General features: G+C 26.4%; 2 protein-coding genes across 2 annotated transcripts; one reads left to right on the forward strand and one right to left on the reverse strand.

Moving 5' to 3' along the window:
• The first annotated feature begins 500 nt into the window (after nucleotides 1-500).
• LOC114126980 (prefoldin subunit 3) lies at nucleotides 501-2,817 on the forward strand. The gene is made up of 5 exons (XM_027991051.2): nucleotides 501-712; nucleotides 811-935; nucleotides 2,030-2,189; nucleotides 2,267-2,379; nucleotides 2,447-2,817. Exons 1-5 carry the CDS (start codon nucleotides 653-655, stop codon nucleotides 2,532-2,534), a joined length of 546 nt encoding a protein of 181 aa, XP_027846852.1. The 5' UTR covers nucleotides 501-652; the 3' UTR covers nucleotides 2,535-2,817.
• Nucleotides 2,818-15,158, reverse strand: LOC114126979 (nuclear pore complex protein Nup98-Nup96). The gene is made up of 26 exons (XM_027991050.2): nucleotides 14,990-15,158; nucleotides 14,606-14,815; nucleotides 14,278-14,550; nucleotides 12,880-13,100; nucleotides 12,572-12,707; nucleotides 11,859-12,035; nucleotides 11,683-11,783; nucleotides 11,328-11,610; nucleotides 11,102-11,255; nucleotides 10,917-11,037; nucleotides 10,513-10,850; nucleotides 10,276-10,451; nucleotides 8,181-8,426; nucleotides 7,673-8,082; nucleotides 7,465-7,600; nucleotides 7,239-7,388; nucleotides 7,021-7,179; nucleotides 5,833-5,885; nucleotides 5,342-5,650; nucleotides 4,856-5,258; nucleotides 4,545-4,779; nucleotides 4,066-4,470; nucleotides 3,828-3,995; nucleotides 3,641-3,741; nucleotides 3,363-3,579; nucleotides 2,818-3,082 (listed from the first exon to the last, which is right to left on the reverse strand). Exons 1-26 carry the CDS (start codon nucleotides 14,994-14,996, stop codon nucleotides 2,905-2,907), a joined length of 5,367 nt encoding a protein of 1,788 aa, XP_027846851.2. The 5' UTR covers nucleotides 14,997-15,158; the 3' UTR covers nucleotides 2,818-2,904.
• Nucleotides 15,159-15,645: the final 487 nt, after the last annotated feature.

The following is a 15,645-nucleotide window of genomic DNA, read 5'->3' on the forward strand; positions in this document are numbered from 1 at the left end:
ATATAGTTTAAATAGGTTTATAGTTTTAAATTCCTATGTTACATTATTATCATATACCAATCATATTTTATTTAATATTAATTACAAATTATTTTTCAATATTATTAATTTTAAATTATATTTATATTTATTAAAAAATCAAATCGTACTTTTTTTCCGACTCTCATTCTACGAATTATATTTAAATAGTCTGTTGCCAAACTATATATAATTTACATAATATTATATCCAACTTGCTATGACCTAGCTTTTACTTGGCTAGACCGTATAACATAAAGCAGTTTGGTAAGAGCGTACAATAAACTTAAAAAAGTGAAAAATAATAAAGAAATATATCATCATTCATACGAATGAATAAATCACAGAATAAAATAAATGAATAATAATAGGTATTTTTTAAGATTCCTTATCGAAGAATTAATTTTTAAAGATAACACAAGATAATATTATATTATCTGGTCTTCCATGCAATAGTTTATTGTTAGGTTAGAAAATTTTGATTATTTGATTTTGATATTAGCTTAAAGTTTTCGAAATTTCAACCCGAGTGGCGAGTACCCGAGACTGATAAATTTAGAATATTTGTGAAATATCTTACATACAATTTGATCAATTTTAGTATTTATTTAAGTATTTTTTTAATTTAATAAGTATGGAAAAAGAAGGTAGCAAACAAGAAAATAATCCTCGAATACCATCAGCAGTGTTTGTGGTTTGTGAATGTTACAATTTTAATTATTCACCCTCAATACCTACATAATAATATGTAGTTAAAATTTGTTTTAATGGTTACAACATTTTTTTATACAGGATGATGTAGATAAGTTTATGGAAAAATCAGAAAATAGTAGCGTTGAAGATGTACTTAAAAGATTGGATGAACAACATAGCAAATATAAATTTTTTGAATATAACTTAATTACAAAGAGAAAAAGGTAAAGTACAAAATGTATAATTGTAAATTTAGTTTTGTTATTTACTTTTACATTGAAAGGATTAAAAAAATAAACAATTTTGTATTCTGAAATTTTTCAATACTACCTACTTATAGTAGGTACCTATGTAATAATAATTACTCATTTTTGTAAACTGAGATTTATGCCTAGTTTTCTCTTCCTAATTGGACATATATTGTAAATCTTAAGATATTTGCAGTCATGATTAACACTAGATAATTAATTGATTTTTATGAACTATTAATGTGAACGTACAAGATATTTTGTTTTCAATTTTGAACAGTTATATACTTAAAGAATAAATGCAGTAGATGATTTCTTATATTCTGTGGTACTATTACATTCAAATTTATTTTGTAATGTTCTTTTTCAGTGTCATACTTACCATTAAACCCTGTAAATTCTTATTTATTAGTAATACTTCTATTTGAGCTAGGCATTAAAATAATTCATCAATCTATGTACAGTAAAACCTCTCTATAACGGAATCGCTTGAGATCAACAATTTTTACTGTTATAGTGAGGTAGAATTATATTATATTTTTTAAACAGGGACTATTGACACTTTCTATTTTTAAAAGGATTCCATCTAATAAGAACGGACCCTATATAGAAAGGTTTACTGTAATACATTATGTAAGGCGCTGAAAATTATTGGATTTTTTTTTTAACTTTATAATTTACCAAAGTTTTATTTGCAATACATTTAGATAGAAATAATCTAATAGATTAATTGTCAATTTTTATTTATAATATACGTTTAGTTGAATTTTTAAATTATTACTATGCAAAATTTTTAAATAAAACACTTATTGCTAAATATAAAGTGAACATTAAGATTTGTGATTGGTATAAATTATCTTAACAGTTTTCTGTTAATATTTGATGATTAGTATTTTCATTTTTATATTAACTTCACTATAATTTTAGTTTTGTGTTCTGAAATTTTGCTATATTGCACAGTATTTACGTATGTCTCATTTTCTTAAATTGGTTTAACAGTTAACATAAAAATGTTATTATTTACATCAAGAATTATTAATAAATATCTTGTCTTTAATTTATGAATACAGATTGCAATCACAATTACCAGATTTAGAAAATACACTCGAGATGATTCAAACTATGAAAGCTCATAAAGGACAACAGTTGAAGACAGACTTTTTATTATCAGATGATGTTTATGCCAAAGCTCATATACAAGGAACTGATAATGTGTATCTTTGGCTCGGTGTAATTATAATTTAATCTTTAAGCATTAAATTAAATACATAGGTGTTCAATTTATTGGAATTATGTACTTATTACAGGCTAATGTTATGTTGGAGTATAATTTAGACGATGCCACTGAACTTATTTCAAGAAATATACAATTAGCCACTGATAATATGAGACAAGTTGATGATGATCTTGATTTTCTCAGGTATATTTAATTATATTGATAAATGATATTTATTTTTCTTGTATTACTCATTAATTATTATTTTCAGGGATCAGTTCACTACAACTGAGGTTAATATGGCCAGGGTTTACAACTGGGATGTAAAACGTCGACAAGCAGCCAAAGCTAAACAATAAACATTTAAATTATTAATTTGAACACTAATATAAATGCTTCTTTTTTTATACAATTAATTTAACCATTTAATTATTAAAAAACAAAAACAAATTATTATTTTTAATAATTAATCAGTTTATTAACAGCTTTTGAATTATTAGCAAGTGTATGATTATAATTATTCTTATGTTCATAGTTTTGTCATATTTATATTTAATTATAGCTAATAAAATAACATATAAAACAATATTATTTTATACCTTCAAAATAATAATAATAATAATAAAAAAAAAATTAACATAATTGAGTATTTATAACAAATTCATAATTTATTGAACTGAAAATTTTAATTGGAAAAAAATAATAATGATAAAAACACTCAATAAAAATTTAAATATAATTTGATAAGCTGAGAATTAATTCTTCTGTTGTGTAATCTTCCGTTGTTGTTAACTTATTCAAAGGTAGTACTAGGGGTTTAAAAATCTTATAATTTGATGTTTCAACTTTTGATACTATTTGTCCAATTTTCCGAGTTAAAAAACTAGACAATTCAGTTTTTATCATCCTAAAAAAAAAATTCAATATTTAATATGTAAAAGTTTAAGGCTGCGAATACACGGGCGATTTTTAAAAGTGCAACATTCATACCGCATTGTAATTTTACAGCGTGTTTTGTTAAAATACATTAAAATGAATGGAGCACAACATGAGTGTAGTGCTGTAAAATATCACGCAATATTTTGAAAACAGCCGCGTGCACTATGACTACCACGTGGTAAAATAATGCCCGTGTGTTCCTAGCCTAACACTGTTAGGTTTATTATAATTTTGTCTAATCATATTACTTTTCTTTAACTGTGGTTTCAGGTAAACATGACACTCGATCACATAATGTAGCAATGATTGGTATCGATTTTTCATTAGACATTTTACTTAATGTTTTATTTAAATTTAAATATTCTAAAATAGTTAAACTATCTTGCAAGTTTGTTGGTATTGATCCATCTACTTTTGAACCATCTATCAACCAACTAAGCAAATGTTTTAAAGTTTTTTGGCCATCTTAAAAAAAAAAAAAAAAAATTAAAAATTGTTGACATAATTATTATTAAAAACCTTATACTTTTTTGAAGCAAATAGTTTGCAAATAAGTGATTTGTAAGTATATTGTGAGCTTCTTGCCATTGTTCAGCTTTTAAGTAACAAATGGTTGCTTCCAAATATCTAAAATCAATAAATGTAAATTATACGAGAACTGAAATCATTGTTCAATTATAGTTGTAATTCTTTTACAATGGTTGATAACATACTTCTTTTGAGTAACAGCCAAAATAGCCTTTGCATTATATATTATTACTTCTTTCACATTTAACTTTTCTATTACAAAAGTTTCTTTATCAGAAAGAATGATATCATTGCTATTGCAAACAGGTAGTTCGACATTTCTTCCAATAACCTCTTCAACTAAATTTTCTCTCCTAAAACAAACAATATATTATTATTAAATTCATCAACAAACATTGTAATTTTAAGACTTGAAATTATTACAATTGTTCGTCTTTTATGTGCATAAGAACAAATACGGCCCATTGCCACAGTCCATGTGATACCAACTGCGAAGCAAAATTTATATGTAATTGATTGGCATATGTTTCAGACATTTGTGTATAGCCAAGAGATTGTAATGTATTATACAAGAGCCAACTAAAATTAAAATCCATTGGATCCCGTGTGTGTGTAAAAGGATTTATAATTTTGTCCATTTGGTAAGCTGAATCAGTGTAAAGTTTCATTAAATGATAACAAACATCATAAGTAGCAAATTTATCATCAATGTCAATAATGCCGTCATATGTCTTATATGGTTTGAAAGCATACGAGTCATCACTTTCAAATGCATTTTGATATGCATCTAGTACATCTCCAATAGTACTAGATGGAGGTTGAATGTACCTACAATTTAATTATATATTGAATTTTAGAGAATATATTCTGAGTTAAAAAATCACCAATCAATAAATACATACCACATGTGTATAGCAAAAGCTCTTATCCAGTTTAAATTTTCACAAACATTAATTATTCCTTGATTTGAATCAAATAAAGGTTGACCTGAAATCATGGTATACAATTTGAGGTGATCAATATCTATGAACAAATCAGCTTTGCTATTGAACCATTGCCAAAGTTGTCGTTGAATGCAACATCTGACAGAATTTTCACTTCCTAATTGTGCTAATAACATTGCTAAATTGAATTCATCTAAAACAATAAAGATAAAATAAATATTATTATACAATTATATTATTTAATATTTAACAATAACAATGCTACATACTATTAGAAATTGCTAAATCACATGCTTCCATGATTTTATGAACTGAAACTAGATTTAATATTCTTTGAGAGACACTTTCATTAGTATTATTAGAATCTACTGTCTTTTCTAATACATTTTCTAGCCAATCAGACACTGCCTGACGTCTAGCCATATTGTATACATGTTCTTGAGGATAGTCTTTCGTATACAGATTTTCTGGATCTCCCCATAATGCTTTAATCAAATCCCAAACATGAGCATAGTGTTCTTCTTCAGGAAGTTCAGAAAAGTGAGTTAATAAATAACAATGAGAATGTAATGCATCAACTCCAAATTGTGGATTAAAATATGGAATGTTGCTTTCATTAGAATCACAGTTACTATTCATCATACAAATTTCTAAATGTTCAGTCAATAATTCCTAAAATAGAACAATTTACATAATCAATTCAAATTGTGAATTTATTCAATTAATACAAGTACATGAATTACGACTCGACTTACAATGAATGTCTCTGTTTGATCAGGTGTTATAATTTGCAACTTCTGTAAAATTGTAGGAGAATAATCATTTTTTCTACGTCCAGACAACTCTGTTGATAAATTACCAATATCCAGTCCTTTTTTTGGTAAACAACTTCCTTTAGATTTGGTATTTAGTGTAATAAATGTTAAATTGCCTGACCAAGGAACTTTCATTGATAAGGTATTTAACAATGACAGTTTACTAGACTCGCATGCATTATTAAGTTCTACTTCAAATGGTAACCGAACATTAGAATCGTATATTAAATTGAACCGCTGAGCTTGAAGCTAAAAAAGAATAAATTATGTATCAGAAAACTACAGTAATCAATTAATTATTCAAGAAACAGAAATTAAATTATAAGAGGCATTAATTAAAAATATGAATTAATAAAGAATTAAAATCATTAAAAATTAATATAATATATAAAAATCAGTATAAGAATATGTATATATATAATTATACTTACTGGAGCAGTTAAAACTGGTTTTAATAATTCGACAGCTTGAACAACTTTATTTTCTACAAATCATTAACATTAAACATAGTAATTAATACAATTGCTTGAAAAATAAAGGTGGGCAATTTATACAAAAATAATTAGAGTAAGCTAAATCAATGTTAAAAATATAATAAAAAAAAGCTAATTCTTATTAATTAGTCAAAGGTAAGTAGGTAATAGAGGTGTGAAAATGTTCTGGACTCCAACAGGAAAGTGATCACAGTAAAATAAGAGCCACTGCTTACACAGTGGGTGAAGTTTAAGGTATCAGCAGCCGTCTGTCAGTTTTTGTGGCACAAACTATAGTGTAATAATTAATGGTTAAATATTTATTACCTACAACATTTTTATATATTAAGCTATTTAAGTTATTAATATTTATTTTACAGAACAAATAACAAACAATAATGATAGAGTATTAAATAATAGAAAAATAAAATAAATAATAAGATTAATTCCTATATAGTATACAAATCTATAAAATATATAAAAGCCAAATACCACTCACTCACTGATTATAGTATCTCAAAAACTACATAATGAATGAACTCAAAATTTGGAATAATAGTCGTTCCTCTAACACCATGCAATAAGAAAGGAATTAAAAAAATGTTATGGTTAAGTGGATTAATTAATAATAATTATTCACTCCCAATACGTATTGTACAGCATGGCGCACAGCACATTGGCCCACAGGTTTCCATCTATTCATAATCTACCCTTTTTGTCTATTATTTAGATAAAAATTGTTCCAAGTAGTTTTTCGATAAAAATAATCTCACACATCGCACGGACGGACAGACAGACAGCAGAGCCAAAGTAATAGGGTCCCGTTTTATGATACAGAACCCTAAAAATACATAAGGAAAAGCTGGGCAATTCAACTAGTATAAAACATGTTTCAATTCATTGGTAATAACGAATAATATGTTATGCAAATAATAGTTGAATACAATAACGAAAATAATATATGTAATTTGAACCAAATTTACAAAACATATCAAAGAATATAAAAGCTTTTACTTCAAATGTATAACAAAAACTTTAAAACTTTAAGATATTAAAAATTATACTCTTTAATTATATTATATCAATAAAAGTTTAAAAAATAATTATTTTAATATGAAACCCATATAAATCATTTAAATTAATTACTTTGTTTCGTGATGAGAAACTTTGGAGACACATGATTGTCTACTGGAGTTATTATAGATTTTGACTTGGAAATATTATCTTGAGTTTTAGGGCTAATTAAACCTTCAGGAATTGTTTCCAAGATTTTTTCCAACTTGTCTTCAAATTTATCTTTTAGTCCTGTATCACAGATACATTAATAAATGCTGTATTTTACAATTAAATATATAAAGTTTTACCATAAGTATCATCATCTTGTTCCATCATTTCTATCTCATTATAAAAAATATCATCAAATGAAGCTTTCATGCATTGTATTTTTGATGCCTGTAAATTCATATGTTGTGATAGCTGAGCAGTTACATTAATGCTATTTTCTTTGTTTATATCTAGAAAAAAAAATATATTTGTAACTAAAAATCATCCAAAAATGTAAGAACCGCTTGTTTTAGAATTAATCCATACCATAATAATGCATAATATGTGAATCATTAGTTAGTTCATTCACAGCAGAAAGTTGAAAGTTGGGTTTTAATAAATACTGATGCGGTAATTGAGCTCTATCAAGACCAACAGAAAGATCTAGTAATGGTTTCATAACCTATATAAACATATTGAAGTAGAATATGAAAAAACACATTAATAGAAAATTCAAAAGATTATTTATACATACATTTTGTTTTGGGCTAATGTTTTCGGTTGATTTAATAGTTTTAGGTTTTTGTAAAATTGGTTTAGGAAGATTTTTGGATTCAACACTACGATCCACTATAATTTCTTCATCTTCATCATCGGAATCTATAAGAGCATATTTTGAGAAATGTTCTACATTAAACACCCAAGATCCTGTGTCTGCACGATAATCTACAAATTGAGTGCTTAATTTGGCACATGCCCTTTGAAGTTTCACAACAAAATTTGTAGCTGCAATACGATCAGGGTTAGTGATTGGTTGTTTTGTTGTTTTATCATTAGGCCAGACTCTATCTAAAGTAACAGTAGCCTTTCTATTTAATCCTTCTCCTAGTGGGGGTTTAAATTCATCATCTTGATAAATTATAATTTCTCTATGTCTTATATGTACTGAAATAATAATACAATTTTATTTAATATTTTTAGATCATTAATTTTCAAAGAAAAACCAAAACATTTAATGGAAAAAACAGTAGGTATTGTCTTACCTATAGTATCTAAATCTAGACCTGCAACATTAAAACGATCAGGAAAATATACATTTCCGTAATCATAGCGTCCAATTGTGAAACCATCTACAAAACATGATCCATCGTCATCTACTAATTCTGCCAATTCATTCATGGGTGGAATAGTATAATATCCAACACGTCTTAATTTTATCCCAGTAGGATGATCTTCTGCTTCAGGAGCATTGGATTCAATTGAAGGTTCTTGGTTATCAATAACAGTATCTAAACCAGGTTTGATCACATTACATAAAATTATGTGTTAATTTATAATTATAAATAATAAAAATTATTTTTATTTTTCAGCTATTACATTTTGTCATAGAAAAAAATCCCAAATATTACATAATACATATATATATAAATATTATATATTTAATTTCTGGCTTATTTAAATACTTATATTTACTATGATTTGTATTAAACTATATTAGTTATCAATAGAGTTAGGATGTTTATGATTTTGCATATTTTTTTTAGGTTGTCCAATAGCTTCCATTCTTATACAGAAATGTAACTCGTGATATCTATATTCAAAATATCAATTTTTTATTTTGCATATAATTGCATATTTTACCATTTTTTATTTATAAGTGCATAATTTATGTTTTTCTGTTTATAAGCACATATTTAACAGTTCTCAATGAAAAATTATGAAAAATAATGTAATTTGGTGGTACAACAAGCAAAGTTGCAACTGGAAAAAAAAATTTGAGGAGGGGAGGTCAAATTTTTTTTAAATATATAGATACTGAACGTAATTTCTAGTGATGGGCACTATCGAGTGAAAACTATCAAACTACTCGATAGTTTAAACTATCTATTTATTCGGTTGTTTTTATAAACTATCGAATGTACCAAAACTATCGAAACTATTGAACTACCAAGTCATTTATTCAGTAGATAGTTAAAAATATCTATTCAATCGGAAAATCACTTGGTTGTTTTATAAACTATCGATAGTCAAAACTAATCGGTAGTGCCCATCACTAGTTATTTATACATTAAAAATATAAAATTTGATTATAATCGTTATTGAAAACATAATTCGTCATTATAATACTCAATTCACACAATAGCTAATTATTTAATAATAAAAAAAATATTTCTACTTTTAAAAATGTCAATGGACCCTGCACAATTTGTTGATATTCTATCTATTAATGATTTAATTTATCTCTATATATTTAATGAATTTTTTTTTGTTCACATTTCTTTATTTTTTAATGCATATTTTTCAAATTTTTCATGTATATTTAACTGTTTTTTTAATGCATACATATTCATACATTTATTAGTACATAAACATCCTAACTCTAGTTATTAATAGAAAAACACACTATATAGTATATAGTATATCAAATCAGTTTCATCAATAATTTATAGTTAGTAAGGTGTATACAGTATATACAAAATAGTACTGAATTATTATGCAGTATATGGTGAGTAATTAGTTTGTGTTTATTCAATAATCCCATTTTCATTGTTAAGTAATATACATATTTGAATTCTTCATTTACTTTAAAGAAAAAGGGTATTTATTTTAAATTTGTTTTTTATTTATCAATATTTACATTCTCACATTAAGGGCCGATTGCTCAAAAAGGTGCTTATTATGCTAATACCCCTAGGTCTCAAATTTTGTATTTGGATATACATTAAGTATTTTTTTTTGCTACACTCCCAATGTTTTTTATTGTATTGATTTTACAATGAAGAATATAGTTTTTGTATGTGTGTATACTGTATATACATAAAAAGGTAGTTGACGATTATGGATAGCAAATTGGATATAGTTAACATAACCTAACTAACTACAAATAGTAAAATAAATAACTTAAGAGGCAATATCACAAAACATCATAAAAAAAATACTTAGTGATACATTCCACCAATTTCCAATCAGAATCATTTTTTGGATATATAATGATTTATCACTAAATTTAAATTTAACATACCATTAAAGTGATCCAATCAACACATGATGTACTACAGGGCAGTACTCAATTGCTTAATTTTATTTTTTAATTAATTATATATTATTATTAAGGTAGAAAATTAACAATTTGTTTACCAGTAATATTATTTCGAGAAGTTTCATAAGCTTCTGTTCCTTTTGAAGTATTTAAATTGATTTGTTTACTGCTTTTTAATTGAGAAATTGTATTGTTTTCTTCAATTAAAGATAAATTAACCGTATTCGAACTATCATCTGGTGAGACTTGTTTATTAGAAAAATATAGCTCTAATCTAAAAAAAAATATATATTATTTATAAATTAAAAATATTTTAACATCTAATTATATATTACTTAGCAAGTGGTTTTGTATGCATAACCATACTATTTCCATTGTTCAATTTACTACAGTCATTGTAGTCTTTTTTTAAATTTAATTTCTTACAGCTTGATCTTGGAGAAGAAGCATTAAACAGTAGTGAATTATCACCTACTTTATCTCTGCATTTCATTGTTGGTGGAGATTCTTCAAGTCCGTCAAATAAGGACTTACGATTAAATTGTGGGAAATTTCTACGAATTTGAGGTATTCTTTTTGGTGTTGGTATCGGAGAAACTTTATAGCTACCAAATTTCTCAAGTGATACACTTTGTGATCGCACGAGAGATGAATCATCTACTTTTGATACATCCTAATTAAAACACATGTTTAATTTTAATAAAAATATACAATAAAAGGTTTGTACTATTTTAAGTACCTTATAAAATCTTTTAAACAAAGGAGAATCTCCATATGGCATTGCTTTTAATGTATCTAATTGTAATTGCATTTGATTACTTTGTGATACTTGATTGGTAGATAGCTGAACATTATTTGAACTAAATTTAAAATATTATAATTAGTTTCAGGAATAATTAATTAATTTTTAACAAACTTAATTACTTTCCAAAGAGTCCAATCCCACTAGATTGGTTACTACCAAAAAATGATGTTCCGCCTGAACCAAAATTACTAGAGTTAGATGATCCAAAAAGTCCAGTTCCTTGTGTTCCTTGTCCAAATAACCCTCCCGGTTTTGCAGCATTATTAAATACACCTACAATTTAAATTAAATAATGATGTAAATTATTTCTATATTTATTATTTAGGTAAAAATTATTTAATAAACCTGTTTGTTGATTTGTTGGTTGGTTAAATAATGATGTAGTTGGTGCCTTATTAAAAGCATTAGAACCAAATAAACCACCAGTAGCTGGTTGAGCTGTTGATGTAGCTCCAAAAGCATTGTTTGTACCAAAAGCTGGAGTAGTCATTTGAAAACCGGTATTAGCAGGTTTACTTCCAAAAAGACCATTTGCACTAGTAGATGTATTAGTTCCAAAACCAAAACCAGTTGTCGTTTGTGTTGATCCAAGACCAAATGCTGGTTTATTTTGACCAAATAGGTTGTTCTAAAGAAATATTAATAAAAATTGTAGAACTCAGAAATATAAACAAATATTTTATAAAGTTAAAATAATAACCTGATTAGGTTGTCCAAAACTCGTTTGACCAAATCCTGTAGTTTGAGTACCAAAAGTAGAAGGAGCTGTACTTCCAAATATATTTGTCTGAGGAGCAGCAACTATTTTTTTAATCAAATAATTCATTAGGGTAACCTAATTAATTAAATGCATAGTTTTTTTATTCAGAAAATTACCTCCAAATGGTTTAGCTGTTTGAGCTGTATTTGATCCAAAAATATTCGGCTGAGCTGTATTCATGCCAAATGCTTGAGTAGATGGTTGAGTACCAAATGCTGGTGTTGTTTGTTGAGGTTTACCAAATAAGCTATTCTGAGCACCAAAAACGTTTGAAGTACCAGTATTTCCAAATCCTATTTATTTTATACTACTATTAATCCATGTATTTATATTTAAGTACAATAGAAGTAAAAAAAACTTTAATTCATGCCTAAATTAAAACTAACATTGCCAGTTAATAATTTCAAATAAATGACAGTCAGAAAACTACAAGTTTTTTAAGTGCAGATACAATCCACTCTAAAAGTATCATAAGCTCTTGTACTTAATCAAAACAATTTAATAAAATAATAAAATAATAACCTAAATACTGAGTTTATACACTGTTTATGCTTTGATTTAAACAAATTCAAATGACAAAATAATTATACAAGTTTTTCAAATCATAAAAATCTAATAACACTGTTAGGAATACTTCATTACGGTATTTTTAAAAAAAAAATCAGTCAAGTATTTTTAATTTATTTAGTTTGTACTACATTTTAAATTTTTATGAATATAATTACTACACACCAGTGTTTCACTCAAATTGAATAATTATTTACTAAATATTTCTATTTTAAACTGAAACTTTTATCCACAAATCTAAATATTAAAAAAAATAACTTACCACCAAGTGCAGGTGTTGTTGAAGTTGCACCAAAAAGTGGTTTATTATCATTTGCTCCAAATAAACCTGTACTTGTAGTTGTTGTAGAACTAAACAAAGTTTTAGGAGACCCAAACATCCCGCCACCAACAGCACCCTATAAAAAATTAACAACATTTAAGTTTAAGTTGTAATACTATAAGTGAATAATTTTAGTTTCAGATAAGTTTCATAAATTTATTATAATACTAATTTGAAAAATAGAAAAATAGAAAAAGTATGCAGATCATGAAATTATTTTAATTTTTAGATTACCAAGCGACTGTTACCTGTTGTCCAACTTTGCGGTTTGCAGAATAATCTTCAAATCTTAGTTCCTCAAATATTTTATTTTCATATTCTTTCATAACAGTAATTGATTGATGTCTGGTATTGATTGTTTGATTCACACCATTTCTGACCATAGTATCAGTGCCAGTCACAGGATTAAATTTTATAGTTGTTCCACCAGTGGATGCTGTTCCAAATCCTGATGTAGCACCAAAGGCACCTGTAAAATAAAACATATAATGGAAAATATTTATTTAAAGTACCCAAGGTTCAGCAATTGTAATTTAAATACACTTATATTTTCATTGTAAAGAATAATCTAAAATAAATACTATATTATAATAATTATTATTAATTTATAAAAACTTTTATTCATAATTATCAGTTATTATATTAGAAGTGTCCATGGACAAAAATAGAGCAGAATGATGGGTAGCAAGTTAATCAAATTGGCATATATTTAGTAAAGTATATATTTTTTATTATTACAATACAGTACTGATTCATCACAGTATTTTCATAGAGTGAAAAATATATTTTGGTTACTAGATTTAGATAAAATATAAAATTTAACATGAAAAAGTATTCCCAATTATTGCCATATAAATTTTCTTGATTTAAATTCCAAAAGCATTGCAATTCATCCCGTCGTCTAGTCATAGCTCTAGTCTACTGTTTTTTATTGCATCGAACTGGAGAATAGAAGGGCTACGCTTCACTCCACCCAATAATATTCATATTCTTAGCTATAGCTATATTATTGTTTTTTAATAGATATGTAATTTTTTACATTGTGGGTCAATTTTAATAAATTTTAGATTTCAATGAACATGTGGATGCTTGTACACTTTACACATTAAGCTTATCATATATGCTAAAAGTCAATGGTCATACACCTGTTGGCAATAAATATTTAATACCTATAAATAAAAATTATTGTTGGTGTCACAATCATACAAACATGCAAATATGAAATGTGTAGTCCGATCAATAATCTTTGAAATATTTATAGTTTTTAATGAATAACAACATTTTTATAACATTTATATCATATTTGATCAGTTTAAGAACTTAGTTGTGTATTTTTTAGGCATGCTTTTGAATTTTTAGTTATAAATTAGGGTTGCCATATATCCTAGATAATCAAGTTGATTACATTATTAATTGACAAAATATATCTAAAAATTCTCTGCTTAGTGACGTCAATTATCGACATATATATTAAGTTTTCTCACAATAATTTTTGTTATTACTGTTACATAATTTAAAAACAAAAAACAATTTACCAAAAAATAGAAAGTTAAGATTAACAGTTGGACATGAAGGATTGATAAAATTTTTCCAAAAAAAAAAATGATACAAACATCCCAACCTTTATGATTACGTTTATAAATTACCAGTAGTAGAGGCACCAAACATTCCAGTGCCCGCAGTACTTGTTTGAGGTGTACCGAATATATTACCAGTAGGCTGTGCCACTGGTGTTCCAAAAGAGAATCCTGTTCCAACTGGTTTAGATTGTCCAAATGAAGTATTAGGATTATTAGAACCAAATAATCCACCTCCAGTATTTCCTCCCATCGAAGCATTTTGCTGACCAAATAACCCTCCTGTTGACGCAGGTGTTGCTGTAGGAGTTCCAAACAATGAAGTTCCACCAGTATTGAAACCTAATAAAATAATTTTATTTCATCTAATCTTTTAAATATCAACTAAAATATTAACCTCCAAATGTTGGTTGAGCGGTCGGTGTTTGACCGAATGCAGGCGCGGCAGCAGTGGATCCAAACAATCCCGTATTAGGTTGTGTAGTCTGATTAAAAAGTGAGGTATTTGTTTGACCAAACACTGCAGGTGCTGCGGGCTTACCAAATGCTGACTGACCAAATCCTGACGTGTTTCCGGCCCCACCAGAAAATGCTCCTGATCCAGAACCTGTCGTATTTAACATAAAATAATACATAGATTATGTTAGTATATATATCACCATGTACATAGATTAATGAAAAATTACAATAAAAACTACACTTATTTTAACAAATAACTAATTTATGTACAACAGTAATGTAATAAAATAATTAGAAATAACTATAAAGAAAAACCACTTACCAAACATTCTAGAGCCTGTAAAACCTAAATTTAAAATTGTAATTAAAATATCATATCTCAGGAATATCAATAATAAAGAAGTATACTAAAATAGTAAAACAACGTGAAACTTCGTAAAAACACTCTGAATGAAAAATAACTGAAATCTCAATAACAATAAATTGACAACCAAATATGAAGTAATGCGTTATGCTATAGATAAAATGTGTGATATGAGAAGAGTACCAACATAACTAAATTTGTTGATTCTTGTCTGTTCTTAAAAACAAATAATAACTGTTTCGGTTAGGTTAGGTTATGAATTTTGAAAAAAATAGCGCTAAAACTGTAATACCAATACCAATACCACAGAATAGATGAAACTATATTTTCATATAGTCTGCATATAGTCTGTGCTAATACCTAGCACCGAGACATTGAGTATACATTATTATCAATATTTGAATAATGCTAATAAGAATAAATGCAATAAATAGCCATTAGATTACAATTACTTTATTATGTATTTGGATTTTGTTTATTTCGTATTTATACTTAAATTGTATAAAATAAAAAATCTTTATTATCTACTTAAAGCTTATTTAACTATTTAAGTATATTTCAAATTGTGACGTCGTAACGAATTTGGTTTATCACGTGGCACCATTTTCAGGAAA

Source organism: Aphis gossypii, chromosome 2 (assembly GCF_020184175.1).
Source record: "Aphis gossypii isolate Hap1 chromosome 2, ASM2018417v2, whole genome shotgun sequence".
Lineage (NCBI taxonomy): Eukaryota > Metazoa > Arthropoda > Insecta > Hemiptera > Aphididae > Aphis > Aphis gossypii.

Bases quoted from the DNA above. Each gene is read 5' to 3' on its own strand.
- LOC114126980 (XM_027991051.2), top strand. From the start codon at position 653: ATGGAAAAAGAAGGTAGCAAACAAGAAAATAATCCTCGAATACCATCA. The intron at 713-810 runs GTTTGTGAATGT...TTTTTTATACAG, and splicing joins TACCATCAGCAGTGTTTGTG to GATGATGTAGATAAGTTTAT. The intron at 2,380-2,446 runs GTATATTTAATT...TATTATTTTCAG, and splicing joins GATGATCTTGATTTTCTCAG to GGATCAGTTCACTACAACTG.
- LOC114126979 (XM_027991050.2), bottom strand. The intron at 7,180-7,238 runs GTAAAACTTTAT...TCTGTGATACAG, and splicing joins ACAAGATGATGATACTTATG to GACTAAAAGATAAATTTGAA. The intron at 5,259-5,341 runs GTAAGTCGAGTC...GTTCTATTTTAG, and splicing joins ATCAAACAGAGACATTCATT to GAATTATTGACTGAACATTT.